Raw genomic sequence first — 18,669 nt, 5'->3', positions numbered from 1 at the left:
TTGGCAAACTCAATCCCCATGTCTCACAACAAGCAGCGTTCCAACTACTTTGTAGCAATTACAAAAGACATCCTGTCATTAAGGGCTGTTGGCACCACAGGGTCCTATAAAGGATTTTAACGTCCATCCCCAAGGTCACACGGGTTAACATTTGCTCAGACAGCTTTGTATTCGGCCAGGCACACATCATCCAGGATCTAGAAGGCAAAAGCAACACAGAGACAGATGGGGGAACTCCACGAACATTGCTCCCTGTTGGGATTTCCTGGCATGCACCTACCCTTCCAAGCAAAAAGGCTTCAGGGTAATTGGTCTGCAACCAACTGATTTGATCACAACTCATCAGAGCACTGCCCTGGTTCATCCAACAGCACCTCAGAAACCTGCCTTACAGCCTCCTTTCGGCAGCAGCCCACAAACACAGATAAGAACCCAGTCCTTACTAGAGGCTGCCCGAACTGAAGCAGAAACCATTTGCATTAGCAGGTCTCAAACCAGCAAGGTGTTCAACAGCCTGGCCTACATCCAGACACAGCCCATTTCACTGGGCTACTCAAGCACATGCTTCGCTTTAGACAATAAGCTTTGTGCTGAATGCAGACCGGTCTGTTCAACCTTTCGTCGTATACCCTGAAGATCACCCAGCTAACACGGGATCCTACAGGGACGGGAATTCTGAGAGCAAATGCATACCCACCTGCACACGAGGCCTAAATATTCATCTACTGGCAAAGGTAAAGATGAAGAGGACTTATCTGAACATGTTCTGAAGCAGAAGGGTTACAGCACATAAAATGTTTGTTCACCACATTTTCGTGGGAGCATTTTCAAATCCCTTACCTCCTGAGCGATCTCCATCCACCTCTGCTGCCCTGCTACGCTCATGATTCAAGCCTGGACCATCCTCCACGATTCCCAAAGACTCTCGTGTCAGTGTCGCTGATGCTGATGGCCACTGATCTGGGTTTGCACTAGAGCTTGAATCCTGTACAAGGCTCAGCGCAGCACTGCCGTGACACTCTGTGCTCTTTGAGATCAGAGGGAGAGAAACACAAGCAGGGACACCGCTTTCATCTTGAGATCCTGTCGTTTCTAGTTTTTCACTGTCGTCCTCAAGGGTGCTGGGCTGCGTTGTCACTACTGACAGGTCTGGAAGGTCCTGTGAGAGATCTAGCCTCTCGTGAGTTTGAGACAGCAGAGAGGGCGTCGTCGACCCTGCTGAGAGCAGGGAGGTCGAGGTTTCGTTCTCTCGGCATTCCTCTTCTGACGAGAGAGGCAGTCTTCGAGGAACACATGCTTCTGGTTTGGGTGGTGAATCGTTCTCTGGCGCTTCTTCCTGCTGCTCTTCTTCAGAGGCTATTGCTTGTTTATCGTGATAGCTTGCATGCTTTTTTCTACGGGAATAGATCCACCAGCAGCCAACAAGTGCCAGCACTCCAGGTATGGCATATGGGATAATCTTGCGGAAATGTGAAGCCATTTTACAGATCCTTAGCAATTATGTCTAGAAGAAGAAACAAAAGCCATGTTACAATAGTCACAGGAAAGGTAACAGCAAGGCTAAAGTTTCATAAATGCCTTGAGGTATTTCTATTAGCATGAACAGACTCGTTTTCTAGCCACTTCTTAAATTCACATCTCTGCTCCACCAACAGACCACAGAACAAGATCCTGACCTAAGACTAGGAATATCTGGACATTTCTCACCATTACACTCACCAATTTCACCTTATCCCACCTTTACATGTAAAACAATTTCACCTTCTTTCTCCTGCCTCACCTTCGCAGGTCAGTACTACACACAAGGACAGCATCCGGCACTGCAAGTCTCTCCAGCATCAGGCTGCGTTCACAACACAGCGGTACCACCAGCACTCCGAGACACAGACTTGACACGCTGCAGGTCTCCCCACTTCTCTGCTTGAAAGGTAGCACCACATTCCTGAGAGTTTCATAGGTTGACAACACGCACTTCTCTAAAACATAACAGCTCAGTGAAGGTGAAGTGCTTTGCAAATGTTCTCATCCACAGCAACTGCGAGAGGCTGGTGAGCGGGCACACGACAGAAGTCTGCAGTTAAGTAGACGCTAAACAGCAACACGCAGCTACTCCATTTACTTTTATACACACAGTGTAGGAATTCCTAAACAAAGAACAGCTACAGCCTGATCAAGCAAGTGCCTCCCAATAACCAGAAGTGCCTCTACAAGATTTTGCAGCAGTGAAGATGGGAAATCTGCTATAGCGCCCTTACAACCGCAGTATTTCTCTAGCAAAAGCAGCCCGGATAGGGACACTACTACCTAGGAACCCAGCTCCAAAGCTTGTTCTACATTACTATGTTGACAGCTGCTGCTTCTCTGACTTTCTAGAGTCGAAAGCTGTCTCTCTGACTTAGAAAGTGTGTGCACCCTTCCCCACCTGCACACCGCCGAGACTCATGCCCCAGTCGTGCTCCTCCATTTACAAGCCTCACCCGGGTTATCCGAGGCAGGGCTGACATGCCTTTCCTTTTCCTTAAGGAAAGTCTACAGCTGGAACACAAAGCTAAACACTTACCCACATCCCCAAAACAGCCTTGCTGCAAAGCACTTACAGTTTATATTTTCACTGAGCAGGAATTAAAGCAAAACATCACATGTCTGGTGATGCTTACACATGACAGATTTTTCTCCAAACAGGCCTCAAGACTTTTGCCGATGAGCAACAAAAATAAAGATTGTTTTCAGGAGATAGCAAAGTCCCAGAAATGGGAACCACGCACTGGAAAAGAGTATTATCTAGCTCCTCTTTAGAAGCATAATATTTCCGAGACAAGACAAGACAAGACAAGACAATCAAGTCATTCTGTCAACTATGCTTAGTCTGTCTCAACCGGAAAAAAACTTGTTATCAGAGCAAGCCTTCTGACCACAGCTTCCAAATACAACTCTCCTTTAGGGCCTTGATTTTCACGACAAGCTGATTACATTCTAGACGAGGGACAAAAACATGCCTCCCTCAGGCTCAAACCGAGCATCCAAGCCTCAGAAAAATTAATATTCTCTCCAGATTTCTCACCTCCTCCAGCCACACCCTCCCATGCCACAACAGCAAATACACAACTTTATCCAAGCTAGCTCAGACGCCAGCCTTGCTTCTGTACTGTTTACCACAGAGTCCTAACGACTGAGGCAAGTAAATACATGACTGGCAAAAACAGGGACTAGAAAATTTCTTGCTTAATCCCAAATCAAAGGTCAGCTGCAGACATGACTTAAGAAATCCAGTAATATCTCCAGTATATCACAAATGAGGTATTTATGTTGTTCTACAAAGAAAACTTGAGTGTGTGTTAATTGGGCATTCATAGCTGCTTTCTTCTAAATCCAAGTTACTTCCAGCTGGCTTTACACAGTCAGGTAGCAGGGCTCACTGCTGAGGATGAACTTTCAGTTAACGGCAACATCTGAGATTTGGAATTAAAAAAAAAACCAAAACCAAAACCAACAAACCTAGGCAATAATTTGGATGTTTGGTTTTTGGAACTTGGTAAGTGGAACGGGTGAAGTCTGTACATTCCCAAGACAAAAGGTTCACATTTATGCTCTCCAGCACAATGGCACATTGTGAGCCACTGCGAGTGCTCGTCTGCTGTCTGCTTAAGTTGTTATAATTAATGCAGAACCACCCTACAAGCTGTCTCGCAGGCGTACCACAAACTCAAATTAAAGTAGCTCACATAAGTCCATTCCGAGCAAGCTTTCCTGATTAAACAGACAGCCCTATTATTATCCGATTCCCTATTAAGTTGCACCAACTGTACAAACAATAGCCCCACACAATTCCGCAGCGCAGGAAGGCAGTGGCAGGATGCCCCACAGAGGGCCAGGCCTGTCCCAAAGCCTGGCAGACAAAACAGTTCTAAGAGTCATTTTCAACATTAATATAATTTAAGATAAAGATCTTCACTCTTCTGTGATATTTAGATCAGTGGGGACTGGTGGATTAGCTGACTGCTCCTTGTGAAGCTCATTTAATTTCAGGTTTTTAATTTGACTAATTTTAGCAAGAGCTGCATTATACTATCAGTGATCGTGTTAAATGGGAATTCCACATCCTTCCGTCAGCTAGAAAGGGATGAAAGGCAGTGGGTCTGGACAAGATGCCAGCAGACACCCTAAAGCACCGGGTCGGCTAGGGGACAGCTAACACCAACAAACATCTCCTTACGTAAATGTGATGGGAAGACTTCATTGGCCTGATTTCGATACGCTGGTCACAATGTCACTTTTTACATGATGCCTAGAAGATGGCTGATTTTTAACCTGCTCAACCAAACGGCTGTAAGATGCAGCACATACTTCTCTCCCATTGCCTCCACAGGAGAGCTCCTAAAGCCCACATGCCTTTTCCAACACGTTTAAGAGCGACAAAACCCGCTCTCCGCTGCCAATTTGACAGCCAGTTCAGGACTGCAGGGGCAATGGGATCATTTAAACACATGGGGGGAAGAAAGCCTGCGATTCTCCTGCCAGCAGCAGAACAGAACGTGGCAACTTGTCAAATCACATGGCTTTAAACACTGCCAAACTGGAGGGAGCCTGGCCCGACAGTCCTCGCACTCTCCAGGCAGGAGGAGCCAGCTGGAGAAACGCAGCAGCTCTGGAGGCTTTGGACCGGAGACGATCGGCTCCCAACACGCAGGGCCCCATGCAGTCCCGCACCAAAAATAGCGCGGAGCTCGCACACTGTAAGCGCTCACCCCGCACCACCAGCCACTTCCACTTCTTGCTGGCATGTCAGGAATCCGGTCTAAATGTCACACCTTCTGTCAAGGCAGGGCCAGAGGGCTGCAGCTAGGACATGAGACTTTTCCAACTTGCTAAATAATCCCCACGGTAGGTCAGGATGGGATTAAGACAGCAAGGGAGAGTAGGGGTCAGTCAGCTCTCCAAATCTCTATCCTGACTTGATTTATGGAAAACTCCTGGTAAAGACCAGGGAGATGAGAACAAGAATGAACGCACACCCTTGCCTACCTTTAAAAAAGAAAAAAAAAAGGGCGCCAAAGACAGTCAACTTATTCTACTTGTTCACATTAGGGTCCCAGAGCAGTTTTAAGCCACCTTGTTTCCCTAGCCAGGACAAACAACCCTTCAGTATACACATCCTTATTAGGTTAGAAATGTTTGCAGCATGATGTTCAGAGAAAAGCCAGATAATTCACTCTCAAGGTTCGAGGGGAGAGTTCAGCAAGCACTTGCTCTGGATTTTCAGGGCTTTCTACACACCAGGAGGTCTGTTCTGGGGGCAAGCGGCTTCAAGTCTCTACAAGAAGAGAGACAAGTCCCAAGCGACTGAGCTCCGGTGCTCTGCAGGGACATACCCTACACTGCTGCCAGTCCCTGCCTCCTCCGCTCCCCTTCCGCCCCAGCGCTGGAGAGGTTACACTTCCAAACCCCAAAAGCAGTGGAAATCCAGGCTGGAATTAAAGGCTGTCCTGAAGGACCACAGAGCAAACGAGCAGGCAGCTAAATTGGAGATGTAGCTTCAACAGCAAGGCCGGGATGCCTCCCTACAAATCCTATAGTTAGTGATACAGCACTCAGGAAATAAATACTGTCTGGGTGAAAGAGAACTGGACAAGGTTGGCACAGTTAAAACTAAATGGGACCACGTGGGCTCTTAAAATTTTCCATGCTAAAAATAACCAGTAGCACGTGCTCTGCCTTATAGGAGACATAAGGAGTTGACAAAAACCTAAAGAACTAGAGGCCCTACCATTAAGATTAAAATACGAGAAATTACTGCAGAGAAACAGACATAGACTTACTTGATCTACATTTGGCCTAAGGCTTTTCTTTTTCCATTGAAAGCCCAACTGGCATAGGGTACTGCAGTATCTAAACCACAGCTTCTTTGCTTTTTCGTACAAAGATAAAGGAGGCAGGCAGTCAGCCACAGAGGGACCACCTGCTGCCTCCTCTCTGGAGAGAGAGCCTCTCCAGAGTGAGGTTCAAACTGGAGAGCAAAGAGACCTCCTACCCACTCAGGTTTGCATCAGAGGCTGACCTCAAGGGACACATCTGTGAAGTCACAGTGGCCTGCCATGTCACAGGGCTGCAAGCCCTTGCATCACGCACTCCTGATCACCAGGGTGTCAGTCGGCCACAAGACTTTGCAGCCTTTCCCGCACTCTTTTCCCAGGCCAGCCTGGTGTACCACCATCAAAACCACCATCACGCAGAGGTGAGAGCTGGGAAAACATGACTCAGTGGCTACAAACCTCCAAAGACAGGTAGGAGCCAGGCAAGCAAGGTCTCAAACCGGATGGCACTTATTTGAAAAAGAAGTGAACAGGTAAGTTTCTCTATACTTAAGTAATTAAAGTGTTCTGCAGCAATTTCTGCTTCAAACAGCAGCCAGCAGCACTGAAAGACAACAGCAGCAAGAGATACCCCTTAAGCAATACCACCTTTTCCCAGCCCAGTTAACATGGGCTACAGAGCTCCAGAAACAGGCTCCTCTGAATTCAGAAAACTACTAATGAAGTCTCTCCACAACCTTAAAATATTTGAGAACCAACAGTCCTATTTGCAGAGGGATTCATTACAACATCAGCAAAAGGCTGAAAAAGCTGGTTGCTGTAGAGCAAAACAAGAGCTCTGGAACAAGAAACACCACCAACACCGGGCTGTCTTTTATCTCCAAGATAAAAACTCCTTTCAGTGTAATCAGCTTCACTGGTGTTCCCACAACAGCTCAGTCCCCTCCTTTGCAGCTGAAGCTGCTACACTGATGGCCCAGGCTTTATTCGTATTTCATTTTACGGTCACGGCCAAACAGTGGCCCAGCACAGCTCCAGCGGTACCACTTCTGGGCCAAAGCAGGACTCAAAAGAGTTTCTATTTACACTGGAAAGCATGGGTTTACAACAAAAGTATCAACCTAGCCAAACTGTAGGGGGTTTTTTTACAGGTGTTTTGGAAATCACCAAGAAGCTCATATATATACAAACACCGACCACCAGCAACCCTCAGCACCTGCACTGCCTAAAGGATTAACACAAGGCCCTGGGCTGATCACTCCTGCTATGCCATAAGTCACAGGTTACACTTTGTAACTAACATTAACCCTATCAGATTATCAAGCTCCTTACTGTACTTTATCTCTTATTACCTTCCTGCTCCCATCGTTTCATTATTTATAGTTTCCTCAACCAAGCTAGAGGATTCACAGGGAGAGACACTATTACAGAGGAAGGCAAGATCAATTCTTCGCCGCTTTGCCAGAAAGGTATTTCAGGTACAGGAGCAAATTTCAGAAACTGCTTCTGTACCACTTTACCAATACCACCTTTACCTTTCTTGGCTATTCCTCAAGATACGGTGGAGGGTTGGTTTGTTGTTTTGGTTTTGGGGGTGGGTTTTTTCCCAGTTTTGGAGTCTGCTCCAGAAACAGAGCCAGACCAAATGTTCTGCTTCTTCAAGCAAGCCAGGAGAGTTTAGCGCATAAGCCAGAGGCCACACAACCTTTCTATTATCACCCAGCTCCAAACTGCAGAGAAAGTCCTCTGATTCAGACTAACCCACTCTGTGCACAGGCATCCCTGACTGGGGAATGAACACTGCTTTTACAGCCAAGAGGCTAAGACATCAGTTGTTGCGATTCTTTCTTTCCTCCTTGACACACTTACCAGTCCAGATTCAACTCTTTTAAAAGCATTTTTCATAGAAGACTAAAGAGAATCAGTCCTCCACAGTACAGCTGTTATTACCTTTATAATCTACCAACACATTACAAAAGTTTTCCCCAAATCCAGATTTTATTGTCTTTCATTCTTTCTGCATTTTCACCCAGGCTGGAGAATAGAACAAGTTACTTCCCAGAATTTCAGAAAAAATACATCCAATACTTAGTATTTTGTGTTTGCTTCTACACCAATGAAGCTAATGCAGCCCTTGCTATGGGCAATGCTAACGAGTGTAGTGTCCACTACCGGTGCAGCTTAAAAATTAAAATTTAAAAGCAGCCAGCTAAGTCAGATGTCTGGCACCTACATCAATTGCCACAAAACAGGCATGGACAGCACTCAGGAGCAGAGACTAAACTAACCAAAGGCTTCCAATATACTCTGCACATAAAAAAAAAAAAAAAACCACCAACAACAACAAAACAGACCTGAATTTTCAAGGAGACAGAACAGTGAGGTTTACATCACAACACACTGATACTGCTGCAAGAGACAGTGAGAAAAGAGGCAGCACTGAGACCAAACAGGTATCTGGAGAACAGCATCAAGAGCTGTTCACTGGGAGGTTTACTGTGCACAGCAACAAGACCTTGATAAGCAGCTTCTCAAAACAAAAGCTGGACTAGACTTAAACAGAAAAGCAAAAAGCAGTGTTGTTCAGTTGGAAGCCTTGAACCCAGGGCTTGGCTTGCTGAGAATAAGTTGCAGAAGCACACAGAGAGGAAGAATATCAAATATTTGTGAAAAAGGCACTCCACGTTCATCTGCACCAGGAAGGAACAGCAAAGATTTCACTGAGAGTCATTTAGACTGAACGAGCAGAAAGATAACTTGTATGCATTAACAAGCTTGCTACAAGAAGATACTGTCCTGGTTTCAGCTGGGATAGAATTAACTGTCTTCCTAGTAGCTGGTACAGTGCTATGTTTTGAGTTCAGGATGTGAGGAATGCTGATAACACTGATGTTTTCAGTTGTTGCTCAGTAGTGTTTAGACTATAGTCAAGGATTTTTCAGCTTCTCATGCCCAGCCAGGGCACCTGACCCAAACTGGCCAACGGTGTATTCCATACCATGGGACGTCCCATCTAGTTTAGGAACTGGGAAGGGGGGAGCAGGGATTCGCTGCTCGGGGACTGGCTGGGTGTCGGTCGGCGGGTGGTGAGCAATTGCCCTGCGCATCATTTGTACATTCCAATCCTTTTATTACTACTGTTGTCATTATATTAGTGTTATCATTATTAGTTTCTTCTTTTCTGTTCTATTAAACCGTTCTTATCTCAACCCAGGAGTTTTACTTCTTTTCCTGATTTTCTCCCCCATCCCACTGGATGGGGGGGGGGAGTGAGTGAGCGGCTGCGTGGTGTTTAGTTGCTGGCTGGGGTGAAACCACGACAGTTACACAACATATTTGAGACCTAATCAGAGAGAGACATGCTTCACTTTGATCTGTGTTACAGTAGCACTGGCAAGCCCTGCCCAGGTTACACTAAGGGGCTGTTCTACACAGAAAGGCTTCCCCCAAAGACTGCAGGCTGCCTCCTCTCCTCAGCTTTGGCAGTCCTTTTTTTAAAAAGCCAAGCCAAGACACAGATCAAGTGACCTTCCTACAGTCACATCGGGTTGGAGGGAACACAAGCAATATAAAATAGGTACTCTTAGCTCAAGAGACAGGAGCCCATCCCCTTCACCAGGCAGCAAACAGAACACTACACTCCATTCAACTTGAACTACTTTAGGGAAGTGATGTGCAAGTTTCTTTCCTGCACCCCTGAACACCAAAAAATTCTTCCTAACCCTGCATTTCAACACGAAGTGGAATACAAGTCCAAGCTCATAACAAAAGGGGCTCCTCTTGAAGGAAGGAAAAACTGCAAGGTCACAGCCTTAAGATTTATGGGGGTACACACTCCAGTCCTTGTCCCAGAGACTTCAAGTTTCCAATTCACAGATTTATCCCCATGCAAAGCTAATACTCCCAATACAAGAGACACATGCAGACCATGAGCTTTTGCCAGGAACTGCTGCTACTTATACACGGGGAGTCAAAATCAGCTACAGCACATGGTAAGTTTCTCATCCTCATTGCCAGGTGGCAGCAGAGGTCAAAGGCAATCAGGACCTCTTCAGGTCTACAAGCAGTGATTTGTTTGCTGAAGAAAGATTTTAAATGATCTTTCATGAAACATTCAACTCTGCTAATAGCAATGTATAGGGCCCATAAATTCAGAGACAGCTTCCAGCCAGGCTACAAAATGCAGGAACAGCAGAGTTCAACAGAATCCCTGTAGTGGACAATAAAAAAACCCACGGTAAACCAGCTGAAGACAGATCATTTGCAAAAGCAGCAAGTGACATGCAAACATATCACCTTCAGCAATCCTCATGAGAAGCAAACTCAACAGCTTTAATTTCCAGGAAATATTAAGCACCTGCTGAATAAAATAGCTTCTTCCAAGTACCTGAAAGTGGCTGCCTGAAGTTAATCATCACTTCATAAAGTTTAACCAGCCATTTGCATTAAGAGTTCCACAGAAGCACTGTAGTTAGAAATCAGGATTTAAAAAAGGCTTGTCATTAGATCTGAAACATTAAACAATTAAAAGTCATTAATGTTTTAATTAATGTTTTTTATTACTTCTAGATGTTGCTAAGGCCACATAGGATACCAGCCCTGATCTTATTACAGTCTCCCTAGACACTAGAAATACCTTAAATAATTTTTTCACATCAGTTAAGTGCATATGAAAGATGAGAGCCATAGAGAAGTGGGGTATGTTGCTTTTAAAGCATTACACTCTTCAGATAACTCTCCTGCTGGAAAAGCCTACTTGCTCCCAAATACCCCTGAAGTCAGCCTGCAAGGTTTTCAAAATGAACACAAGAGTCTCACCATAGCAAATCAACTGCTTCCAGCTCTGAACAGCTTTGGCTGCAATCCTCAAACAAACAAAATCCTGTCACAGTTAACTCCCAAGAGAACCTGCAGGAACTGGGAACCTTATGTACCATGGTGGATCTGAACTGCAGGTAACTTCAGCTCACACCCTGGGTGGTGAGGGGAATTCCTGTTGCCTAATTTCAGGCATTATGGAATGTCTAGGTTAAAGTCAAGGCTTTCTAGGCAGTTGATGATTTTCAGTATTAGTATCTCAAAGTATCTCCAGAGATCTTTAAGGAGGAATCTGGTTCCTAGGACAGGTAGCTAAACTCAGCGTGACTAAGGAGAGCACACCTAAGAAGCAGCAACCAGAACACACAATAGCTGGGTTCCTGCAGCACCGTCCATTCGGACCCTCCAAACTGAACAACGTGATTTGTCTCACGTCCGAGAGCAAACAGCCTGTAGCCCTGTTGTGCAAGATACGTTACAAACGTGGTGAGATTCACCCGCCTAAACCCCCCAGCACGGTGTCCCATAAGAGCTTTTAAAAGAAGTCCTTCAAGAGCTCAACAAAACACTGAAACAGAAGCTGAAGGACTGTCAGGTCAGTGGTACCAGGACAGCAGCGATGTAATAAGAAGGTGGATTCTAGAAAGCTTTGAGCACAGCTCAAGTTCTACAGGCTTCTTGCTTCTTTTAACTTACAAAAAAGTTGCCACTTCCTTCAGTGCACTCAGCAGCACATGCAAGCAAACCAGTTCATCAAGAACTAAACTGTGCCATCGAGATACATGTAGTGAAGCCGTACTACTCTTTTTCAGAATCACAGGTACATGGACATTACTAGATGACAGGTACTGTAGCTCTGGCAGATGCCTGCACAATATTTCACCCTTTACACAGGAAGCTCATTAAAGAATGAGGAGGTTAAGTGACTTGAACTGGGTCACACAGTGACCCCCCAGCAGAGGAGCAAGCTCAGGCCAGTTGCTCTGACAGCTCTGGTCCACGTGCTACCAAGAAAAAGCCGTACCTCCCTCATGAGTCGTGCTGCCCTCCAGCATGTCATGCGCTCTTCCTCGGCTATACTGTGCACACACGCAGGGCTGTAACTCAGTAGATTCAAGTTAAGAACTTCTTCCAAGGTACATCCAGGTAACTTAGAGAGAAAGAAGAATATAATGAGCTACAAGCTCTTTCACACCAGGTCTAGAGCTCAGAATCGCTTTGAAAGGGAACAGTGAGGTTAGCAACCGTCAAAAAAATGCCAACACGTTCTCTATTTTACTGCATCTTACAATGCTTCGGGAACTCCAGCTATTACAGACTAGAATGTAAATAGGAGTCCAAATCTGTCCCTTCATTTCATAAAATGTAACCAATTCACAAATATTGAATCTGGAAATACAGTGCTGAAAAATGTGAAAGGCTAACAACTTGTCAAACCAAAAAATGACTTTTCTGCAAAGCAAATACTTTAAGAATAGACCATCCATGTATCCTATTGACCATTAAATCTACATATCAATGTCCAACAGGTGTAACAATACAATTCAAACTGCATGCCAAGTCTAAATTAACTAAGCTTTCACTTTCATACAAGCAAAATTCCTTGCATCCCCTGACTCTGGCCTTAGCCCCAGCTCCACACAGACTTCCAAATCCGCCCAAAATGAACTCATGGTGAGAAAACAACCTTTCCTCATGCTAACAACTCTATTGTAATAACATCTTCAGAGGCCATACTCAAGGTCTCAGGGAAAAGTAAACCACTGGAGTGCTTAATACTACAACAGCGCATTAACTCGTTCACACCCAGACAACCTTGCCAAACAAGGAGGAGTTTTCTGTCACGTGTTGGGAGGAATGGCTGTAGTCAAGCCTGCTCCGTCCCTCCCGTCTCTGTCTGCTCCGCCGAGTCTTATGAGCAGATTTGAGAAGCCCTCTGTCTGTTTCTCGGCCTAACAGATTTGAGGGTTGCGAGCGGCAGAGGAATGCACAAAAGTCGACTCAATATGAGTGATAGAAGTGATTCACTTTACTTGCACGGATAGCTCATATTTAGACAGTTTACGATAATTATGCCTACTAGTCCTAATATTATTGGTACATTGTTAATGTTTATTCATTACTAAAACACACCTACTTGTGGTTTGCAGCTATGTAGGTTCCGCAATTTTCTCATGGGAACTTTCTCAAAGTTGTCTATGAAACCTTGCCAAGGTCACAGTGGATGCAGTTACTTATCTCATTCTTCAGCATCCAGGTGTTGCTTGTCAGGCCAGGCTCTTCTTATCTTCTTTTTTCCCAGCGCACAAGGACACAGTATTTTGTAAACTTAAGCTTCGTTCCCACATAGCGGCTGGATTGCTCACATGCCTTTGCCCAGCCGAGAAATCCTCAACAATTCCCCCTTTTTGTTTTTGAGCAATCCAAGCTGCTTAACAAGCTGAACAAGGTAAAATTATTACAATAGCTAAAATCGCAATAATTACAACACTGCCCATAATTCTTTGAGCCAACCCGTTACCCCTAATGACCCAGACCATGAGGACTATGAGGAAGATGAACATTCCATACATTCTTGTGTCATCTTGCTCTGCGAACTCAGCCCAGCAATCGGTAGGTGCCAGCTTTCTGTGGGCGTCCCCACAGATGCAACGATGGCCTCACCGTACACCAGCCCGATGCTCTTCGGAAAATCCCGGTATTTATACATTTGCAGAGGAACGGGTTTTAGCACATGTGGCCAGCAGGTGCCAAAAGTCCGCCTCGATTGCAATCTATGACACATGCACTTGCTGGCCAGGCACGCTTGCACGAGTCATAGCCATCTTGTTTATTGGTTCGTGGGCTTTATGTTGTGGTTGCAGTGCGCAGAGAATCTTGACCTGTTATGTTAGCCAAAGTGACCCATACATTAGTTTTTGACTGAGGTGGTATTCATGTTGCCACACCATCTATGATGCTCCAGATGATGATGGTCGTGCAAATTCAACAGGAGTCCGTTGTGGGCCTGTATCTGCGGAAACACAATCAACCTCGTTCCCAGGTTATTAATGGAAATAGATCTTACCCCCAATTTTGGCTTTAACTAACTTTTACATTTACCTCACACTGTCTTCCCGTAATCACGCTATGCTTAATCAAATTATGCTTAACACATCTTTTTTACCTAAAGCAAATTCTACATACAATAAGGCACGCTGTTCTAAAAACCTCTCTGAAGGACTCAATGTCCGCTAGTCCTCTAAGGTGTAATACTCTATTAGTCAGAATCTGTTGGATCAGTGGCTCCAGCACCCGCCGGTGCCGTGCCAGTTGCCGTTGGGACGATTCCGGGTCCTTATACATTACCATGATTCCTGTACTTTGTTGCGTCCTTTCCACCTGTAAAAGAGCATGATGCGCTACCATTCGTGGGTCTTTGTGATCACCTGTCAATCTAAGATAATCTAGCACAAACAAGGCTTTGGCCAATCGTTCCTCTGGGAGTAAGCCCTGGGTTCCCCCATTTGTTTTCGCAGCATGCTCGTTAGGATCTGGTTGGCCCGTTCGACAATAGCCTGTCCTGTGGGAAGATGTGGAATACCCGTACCATGGTGAATTCCCCACAAATTACAAAATCAAGCAAATCGTGTAGAACCATAGGCTGGGCCGCTGTCCGTCTTCATTTCTTTAGGCACACCCAGCACTGCAAAAGAAGCGTGAAGATGTCATTCAATATGTAAGGCCTTTTGTCCAGTTTGTACCGTGGCCCACATGGCAGCAGGATAGGTATCAATCTGCACGTGCGCTCGTACCCAAGAGTTCTACCAGAGGGGCTATATCGTTATTAGTGATACCGCAAAGATTCCGCACCCACTGGATATCTCCCACAAGCTTCTGGACATCATGTACAGTTGAAATTTCTAACATTGCTAGCATCTATGTGCCACCTCAAATACTTCCAAGGTGCTGCCTTTTTCACCTTTTCAGGAGCAATTATTACTCCGCAGTGGCTTAAGATGTCCTGCAATTGAGTTAAAATTTCATCCCGTGGCAAGTTCCTTCCTGCTATCAAAATGTAACTGAGGAAACTGCTTTCTTACAGGCTCTAATGCCCAGGCCACATATACCTGACACATAGTGGGGGAATTGCACATTCCTTGCGGTAACACGACCCAATGGTATCTCTTATAGGGCTCTGCCTTGTTAATCAATGGTACCGAAAAGGTGAACCGTTCAGTGTTATCTGGGTGCAAGGGAATGGTGAAAAAACAATCCTTTAGATTTATAATTAACAAATCCCATTCTTCTGGAAGCATAACTGGAAACGGCAAACCTGGCTGCAGGGCTCCCATACTGTGCATCTCTGTATTCACAGCTCTGAGATCATGTAACAGTCTCCATTTCCCAGTTTTCTTGGGAATGGTAAATATTGGTGTATGCCATGGACTAGTGGAAGGAACAACATGTCTCGCTCTCAATTGGTCCTCAACTAACTCTTGTATTTTTAGCAGCCTTTCAGAATTTAGCGGCTACTGATCAATCCAAACAGGCTCATCTGTTTTCTAGCTAATTTTCAGGATTGGCTGTTCCTCAGTGACTGTTCCTAAAAAGGATGGGTCACTAACATTGCCTTCATTTGGCTCAATAAATCACGGCCTATGAGGCCAAACAATTCAGCTGGGGTAGTCATGACATACGGACGCGTCGTAACGCTTTCACCGTAGGGGAACACAAATGTAATCGGTAGCTGACTTACTAAGGTGGCTTGTGTGCCCCCTATCCCTGCAATGCCAAAATTTGGATTGATCAATGGCCATGATGGAGGCCAAATATATCGTGAAATAATCGTAACATCAGCTCCTGTATCGATTGTCATCAGTTTCTTGACGATAAATCCGTCAGGCCCTTCCAATTGCACTACCTTTTCTGGTTTACCTTTTGTTATGTCTATGGCAAGGTATACCTGTGGTTTCCCTGTGGAGCCGAATCCACATCTCCACGTTGTACTTCACCTGGGTTTGGAACACACGACCTGAATGGAACTAATTGTGCTATTCTGGTACCTTTAGGAATAGAAACAGGAGGGATTAAAACATGAATCATAATGTTCACAGTCCCACAAAAATCTGCATCAATAAACCCTGGGACTACCAAAATTCCTTTTAGAGCTGTTGAAGATCACCCTATCACAAATGCACTAAGCCCAAACCCCAATAGTCCCTTTATGTTGAATGTGTACTGCGGTTTCCACGTCCACTCCGGAGCTCCCTGCAGTGGTGGATCTGGCGGGGTCACAGCCTCCTTCAGGAATTCACCTGCTCCAGCATGGGGTCCTCCACGGGCTGCAGGTGGATATCTGCTCCGGCGCCTGTTTCTCACTCTCCCAACTTTTTTTTCCTTCTTAAAAATGTTATCACAGAGGCGTTACCACTATCACTGATTGGTTTGGCCTTGGCCGGCGGCGGGTCCGCCTTAGAGCCGGCTGGTATGGGCTCGCTCTCTCTCAAACACCGGGGAAGTTTCCAGCAGCTTTTTACAGAAGCTACCCTTGTAACCCCCTCCCCCTGCTACCAAAACCTTGCCACACAAAACCAATACATTCCACCCCTCGCCTCTGTGCATCACATTTCCAAGAACTATCATTAAAATCTACATTCATCACACAAAATCTTCACTTACATCAACAAAAGAATTCCCCACACCAAAATCAAAATAATATCATCACAAAACCGACAAAAAGTGGACAATTTACACACAATCCACCCCTTGTCCCTTCACCACGATTACAACAACAAAAACTCCCCACTCATCAAGCAGCTCTTAACTCTCTAGCTGTGTTCAGTCCATGTTTTGCCCGTTACATCTCTTAGTTACTATCCTTATTTTAAATTCTTCACACTGCCCGCATTCTCCTCATGCGCGGTGTAAAGTTTCCCTTCTTCCTGTATTCTTGGTGGTATTGTCATTTTTCTTAGCAGAAGCTGTACATTTGCTTTTAATGTGTCCACGTTTGCCACAGTTAAAACACTTGACCAAGGGTGTCTTACTGGCCTAGTGCTTCTTTGTAGCTCCCTGTGGAGCTGCATGTTTTCTTTCATGCCCTCGTTCACGTCATGGTGGTCGTAGATTGTCCTATGCAGTCTATTAATAAGCTGTGCGAAAGGTTCATAATGCTCCTGTTTCACCTGAGTAAAAGTAGGGTTTCAAATATTGTCTGGTATGGTAAGAAAAGCTTAATATGCCAAGATCTGTGATAGATGATGAACCTCCATGATACATTGTAACTGAGCGTTCCCTGATGGGAAGGGTCCAGTACTCATCAGCATCTGCGTGGTTACTCCCCATAAGGGATCTGTTTGTTGTGGCATTGCTTGTTCCAGATCGCAGAGCGTCTCCCACGGCCGGAAAAACACGAACACTTTGGAGGGCTCTAAAACTAACCATGCTATCTGTTTAATATCTTGAGGTATCAGCGTATCAGCAGAAAAAATGAATCGCAGTATTTGTTGAGCTAACGCAGATTTGATTCCGTACTGACTCACAGCATTCTTTAATTTCTCAATGACTTTCCAGTCAAATGCTTCCCATTTGTTCTGTCCATTTGATGCAATAACTGAGAATGCTTGGAGCATAGTCCTTTCTATAATGGCATCTTTTATTACTCCCCTCCTCCAATGTCTCTGCCTTTCTTCTGCAGCGGCTACTGCAGGCGGCTCCGCGTCTATCGCGGGCGCAGTTGGTTTCACCGTCTCCGGTGCCGAGAGGCGGGATGGATGAACGGGCGCGGATGGTTCTGCCCGGCGGCCGGCCGCGCCTGGCGGCGGCCGCTCCATGGCCGGCTGACACGGGCCGCTGCGAGGCGGCGGAGGGGGGGGGGCGGAAAAGAAAGGGAGGAGGAAGCGCCGGAGGGGGTGCAGGTGACGGCTCGGCAGGCATAGGCTGAGGCAAAGAGTCAGGAGGCTCAGTCCGCTCTCCCGGCAAGGGCACCTGACTTCCCCAGCGGGGGGGTGTTTCCTCCTCTGAAGTCGGATCGGCTGCGAGCCGCTCGTCCCAGCAAGCGTCTGACCCGGAGTCGGAACTCGACTGACGGGTCACTTCCGGGCTCCAACACCTCTTCGTTGGGCTCCGGCCCCGCCCACTTCCCTTGCGGGCGGGCCGTCCCCCCCCGTTGGCTCGCCCCGCCTTCTACTCGGGGCGGGTGCTCGGCCGTTTTTTGAGACGGCCGCTCTGATTGGCTCTCCGCCCCTGACCCGCGCTCCCCTCCCCTTCCCTTTTGTGTGCGCTTGTTAGTTCTAGCGCTTTGTCTCTGTTCCCGCCGGGGGCATCCTCGCCCCGCCTCTCCCCTTGCCGCTCGGCGCCATCTTGGGGCGCACAGGGCGGTGGTTTAGCCCGAGTGTTCTCAGACTCTGATTTCTCCGCGGCACCCCTGGCCTCCTCGGCTAACCCGCCCCAGAAAGATTTTGCTCGATTTTGTGCCTCCGTGAGCGGATCGGGGCTTGGGGATTTTGGGGACGTATCGGCCTCCCGCGGGTGTTCTAGCTCGGCAGAATTGCCGTCGTCTGGGGGGTGCGGAGTCTGTGTGGCTGCCCCGACTCCCAATTTCGGGGTGACCAACAGACAGTCCCTTGCCGCCCTCCAGGTTTCCTGCTCTTGTATGGCCTTCTGCAAAGCCTGTTCGGCTTTTCCCCATGCCTTAAGGTGTTTCCCACAGCCCGAGGACTTTGTCTCCTCGCCTAGCGCTTTAGTGCATTTATCCCACAACTCAGGGTGGAGAATATCTACCGGCTGGTCAACGACCCCGATTTGCAAAAGCCTCGCGACCACGAGAGCAAAATCTTTAGGCTTACAATCAATCCCCCACTGCCTCTGTAGTTGGGATACGACCTTCACAAGGGCCTCCATCCTCCTCGTTGGCCCTGGTCCAGAAGCGTCCTCCCTCGACCTCCCCCGCCGAGCTGGTCCAGCTCGTCCGACCGTTCACCCGTCCAGGCGATCTTCCCGGGTTTCGGCACCACTTGTTGCCTAGGGCAGGCGTGGCGACCTGGTTCAGGAACGGCGA

At 46.6% G+C, this 18,669-nt stretch overlaps 1 protein-coding gene across 2 annotated transcripts in view; it reads right to left on the bottom strand.

Moving 5' to 3' along the window:
• LOC142032979 (A-kinase anchor protein 1, mitochondrial-like) overlaps window positions 1-17,688 on the bottom strand; it is a 29,849-nt gene extending 12,161 nt beyond the window's left edge. The window contains exons 1-2 of one of the 2 annotated variants that reach the window (XM_075032473.1): window positions 11,653-17,688; window positions 841-1,504 (exon numbers count right to left, since the gene is read on the bottom strand). In XM_075032473.1, coding sequence (XP_074888574.1) covers window positions 841-1,480 — 640 coding nt within the window. In that variant the 5' untranslated portion in view covers window positions 1,481-1,504; window positions 11,653-17,688. Of the gene's footprint in view, window positions 1-840; window positions 1,505-1,780; window positions 2,885-11,652 lie in introns of those variants that run through there. The other variant, XM_075032474.1, reaches the window with a different exon arrangement.
• Between the last annotated feature and the right edge of the window lie 981 nt (window positions 17,689-18,669).

The sequence above is a fragment of the Buteo buteo genome, chromosome 7 (genome assembly GCF_964188355.1).
Source record: "Buteo buteo chromosome 7, bButBut1.hap1.1, whole genome shotgun sequence".
Taxonomy (NCBI): domain Eukaryota; kingdom Metazoa; phylum Chordata; class Aves; order Accipitriformes; family Accipitridae; genus Buteo; species Buteo buteo.
The sequence above is the reverse complement of the archived record's forward strand: the minus strand, read 5'-3'. Positions and strand labels throughout refer to the sequence as shown.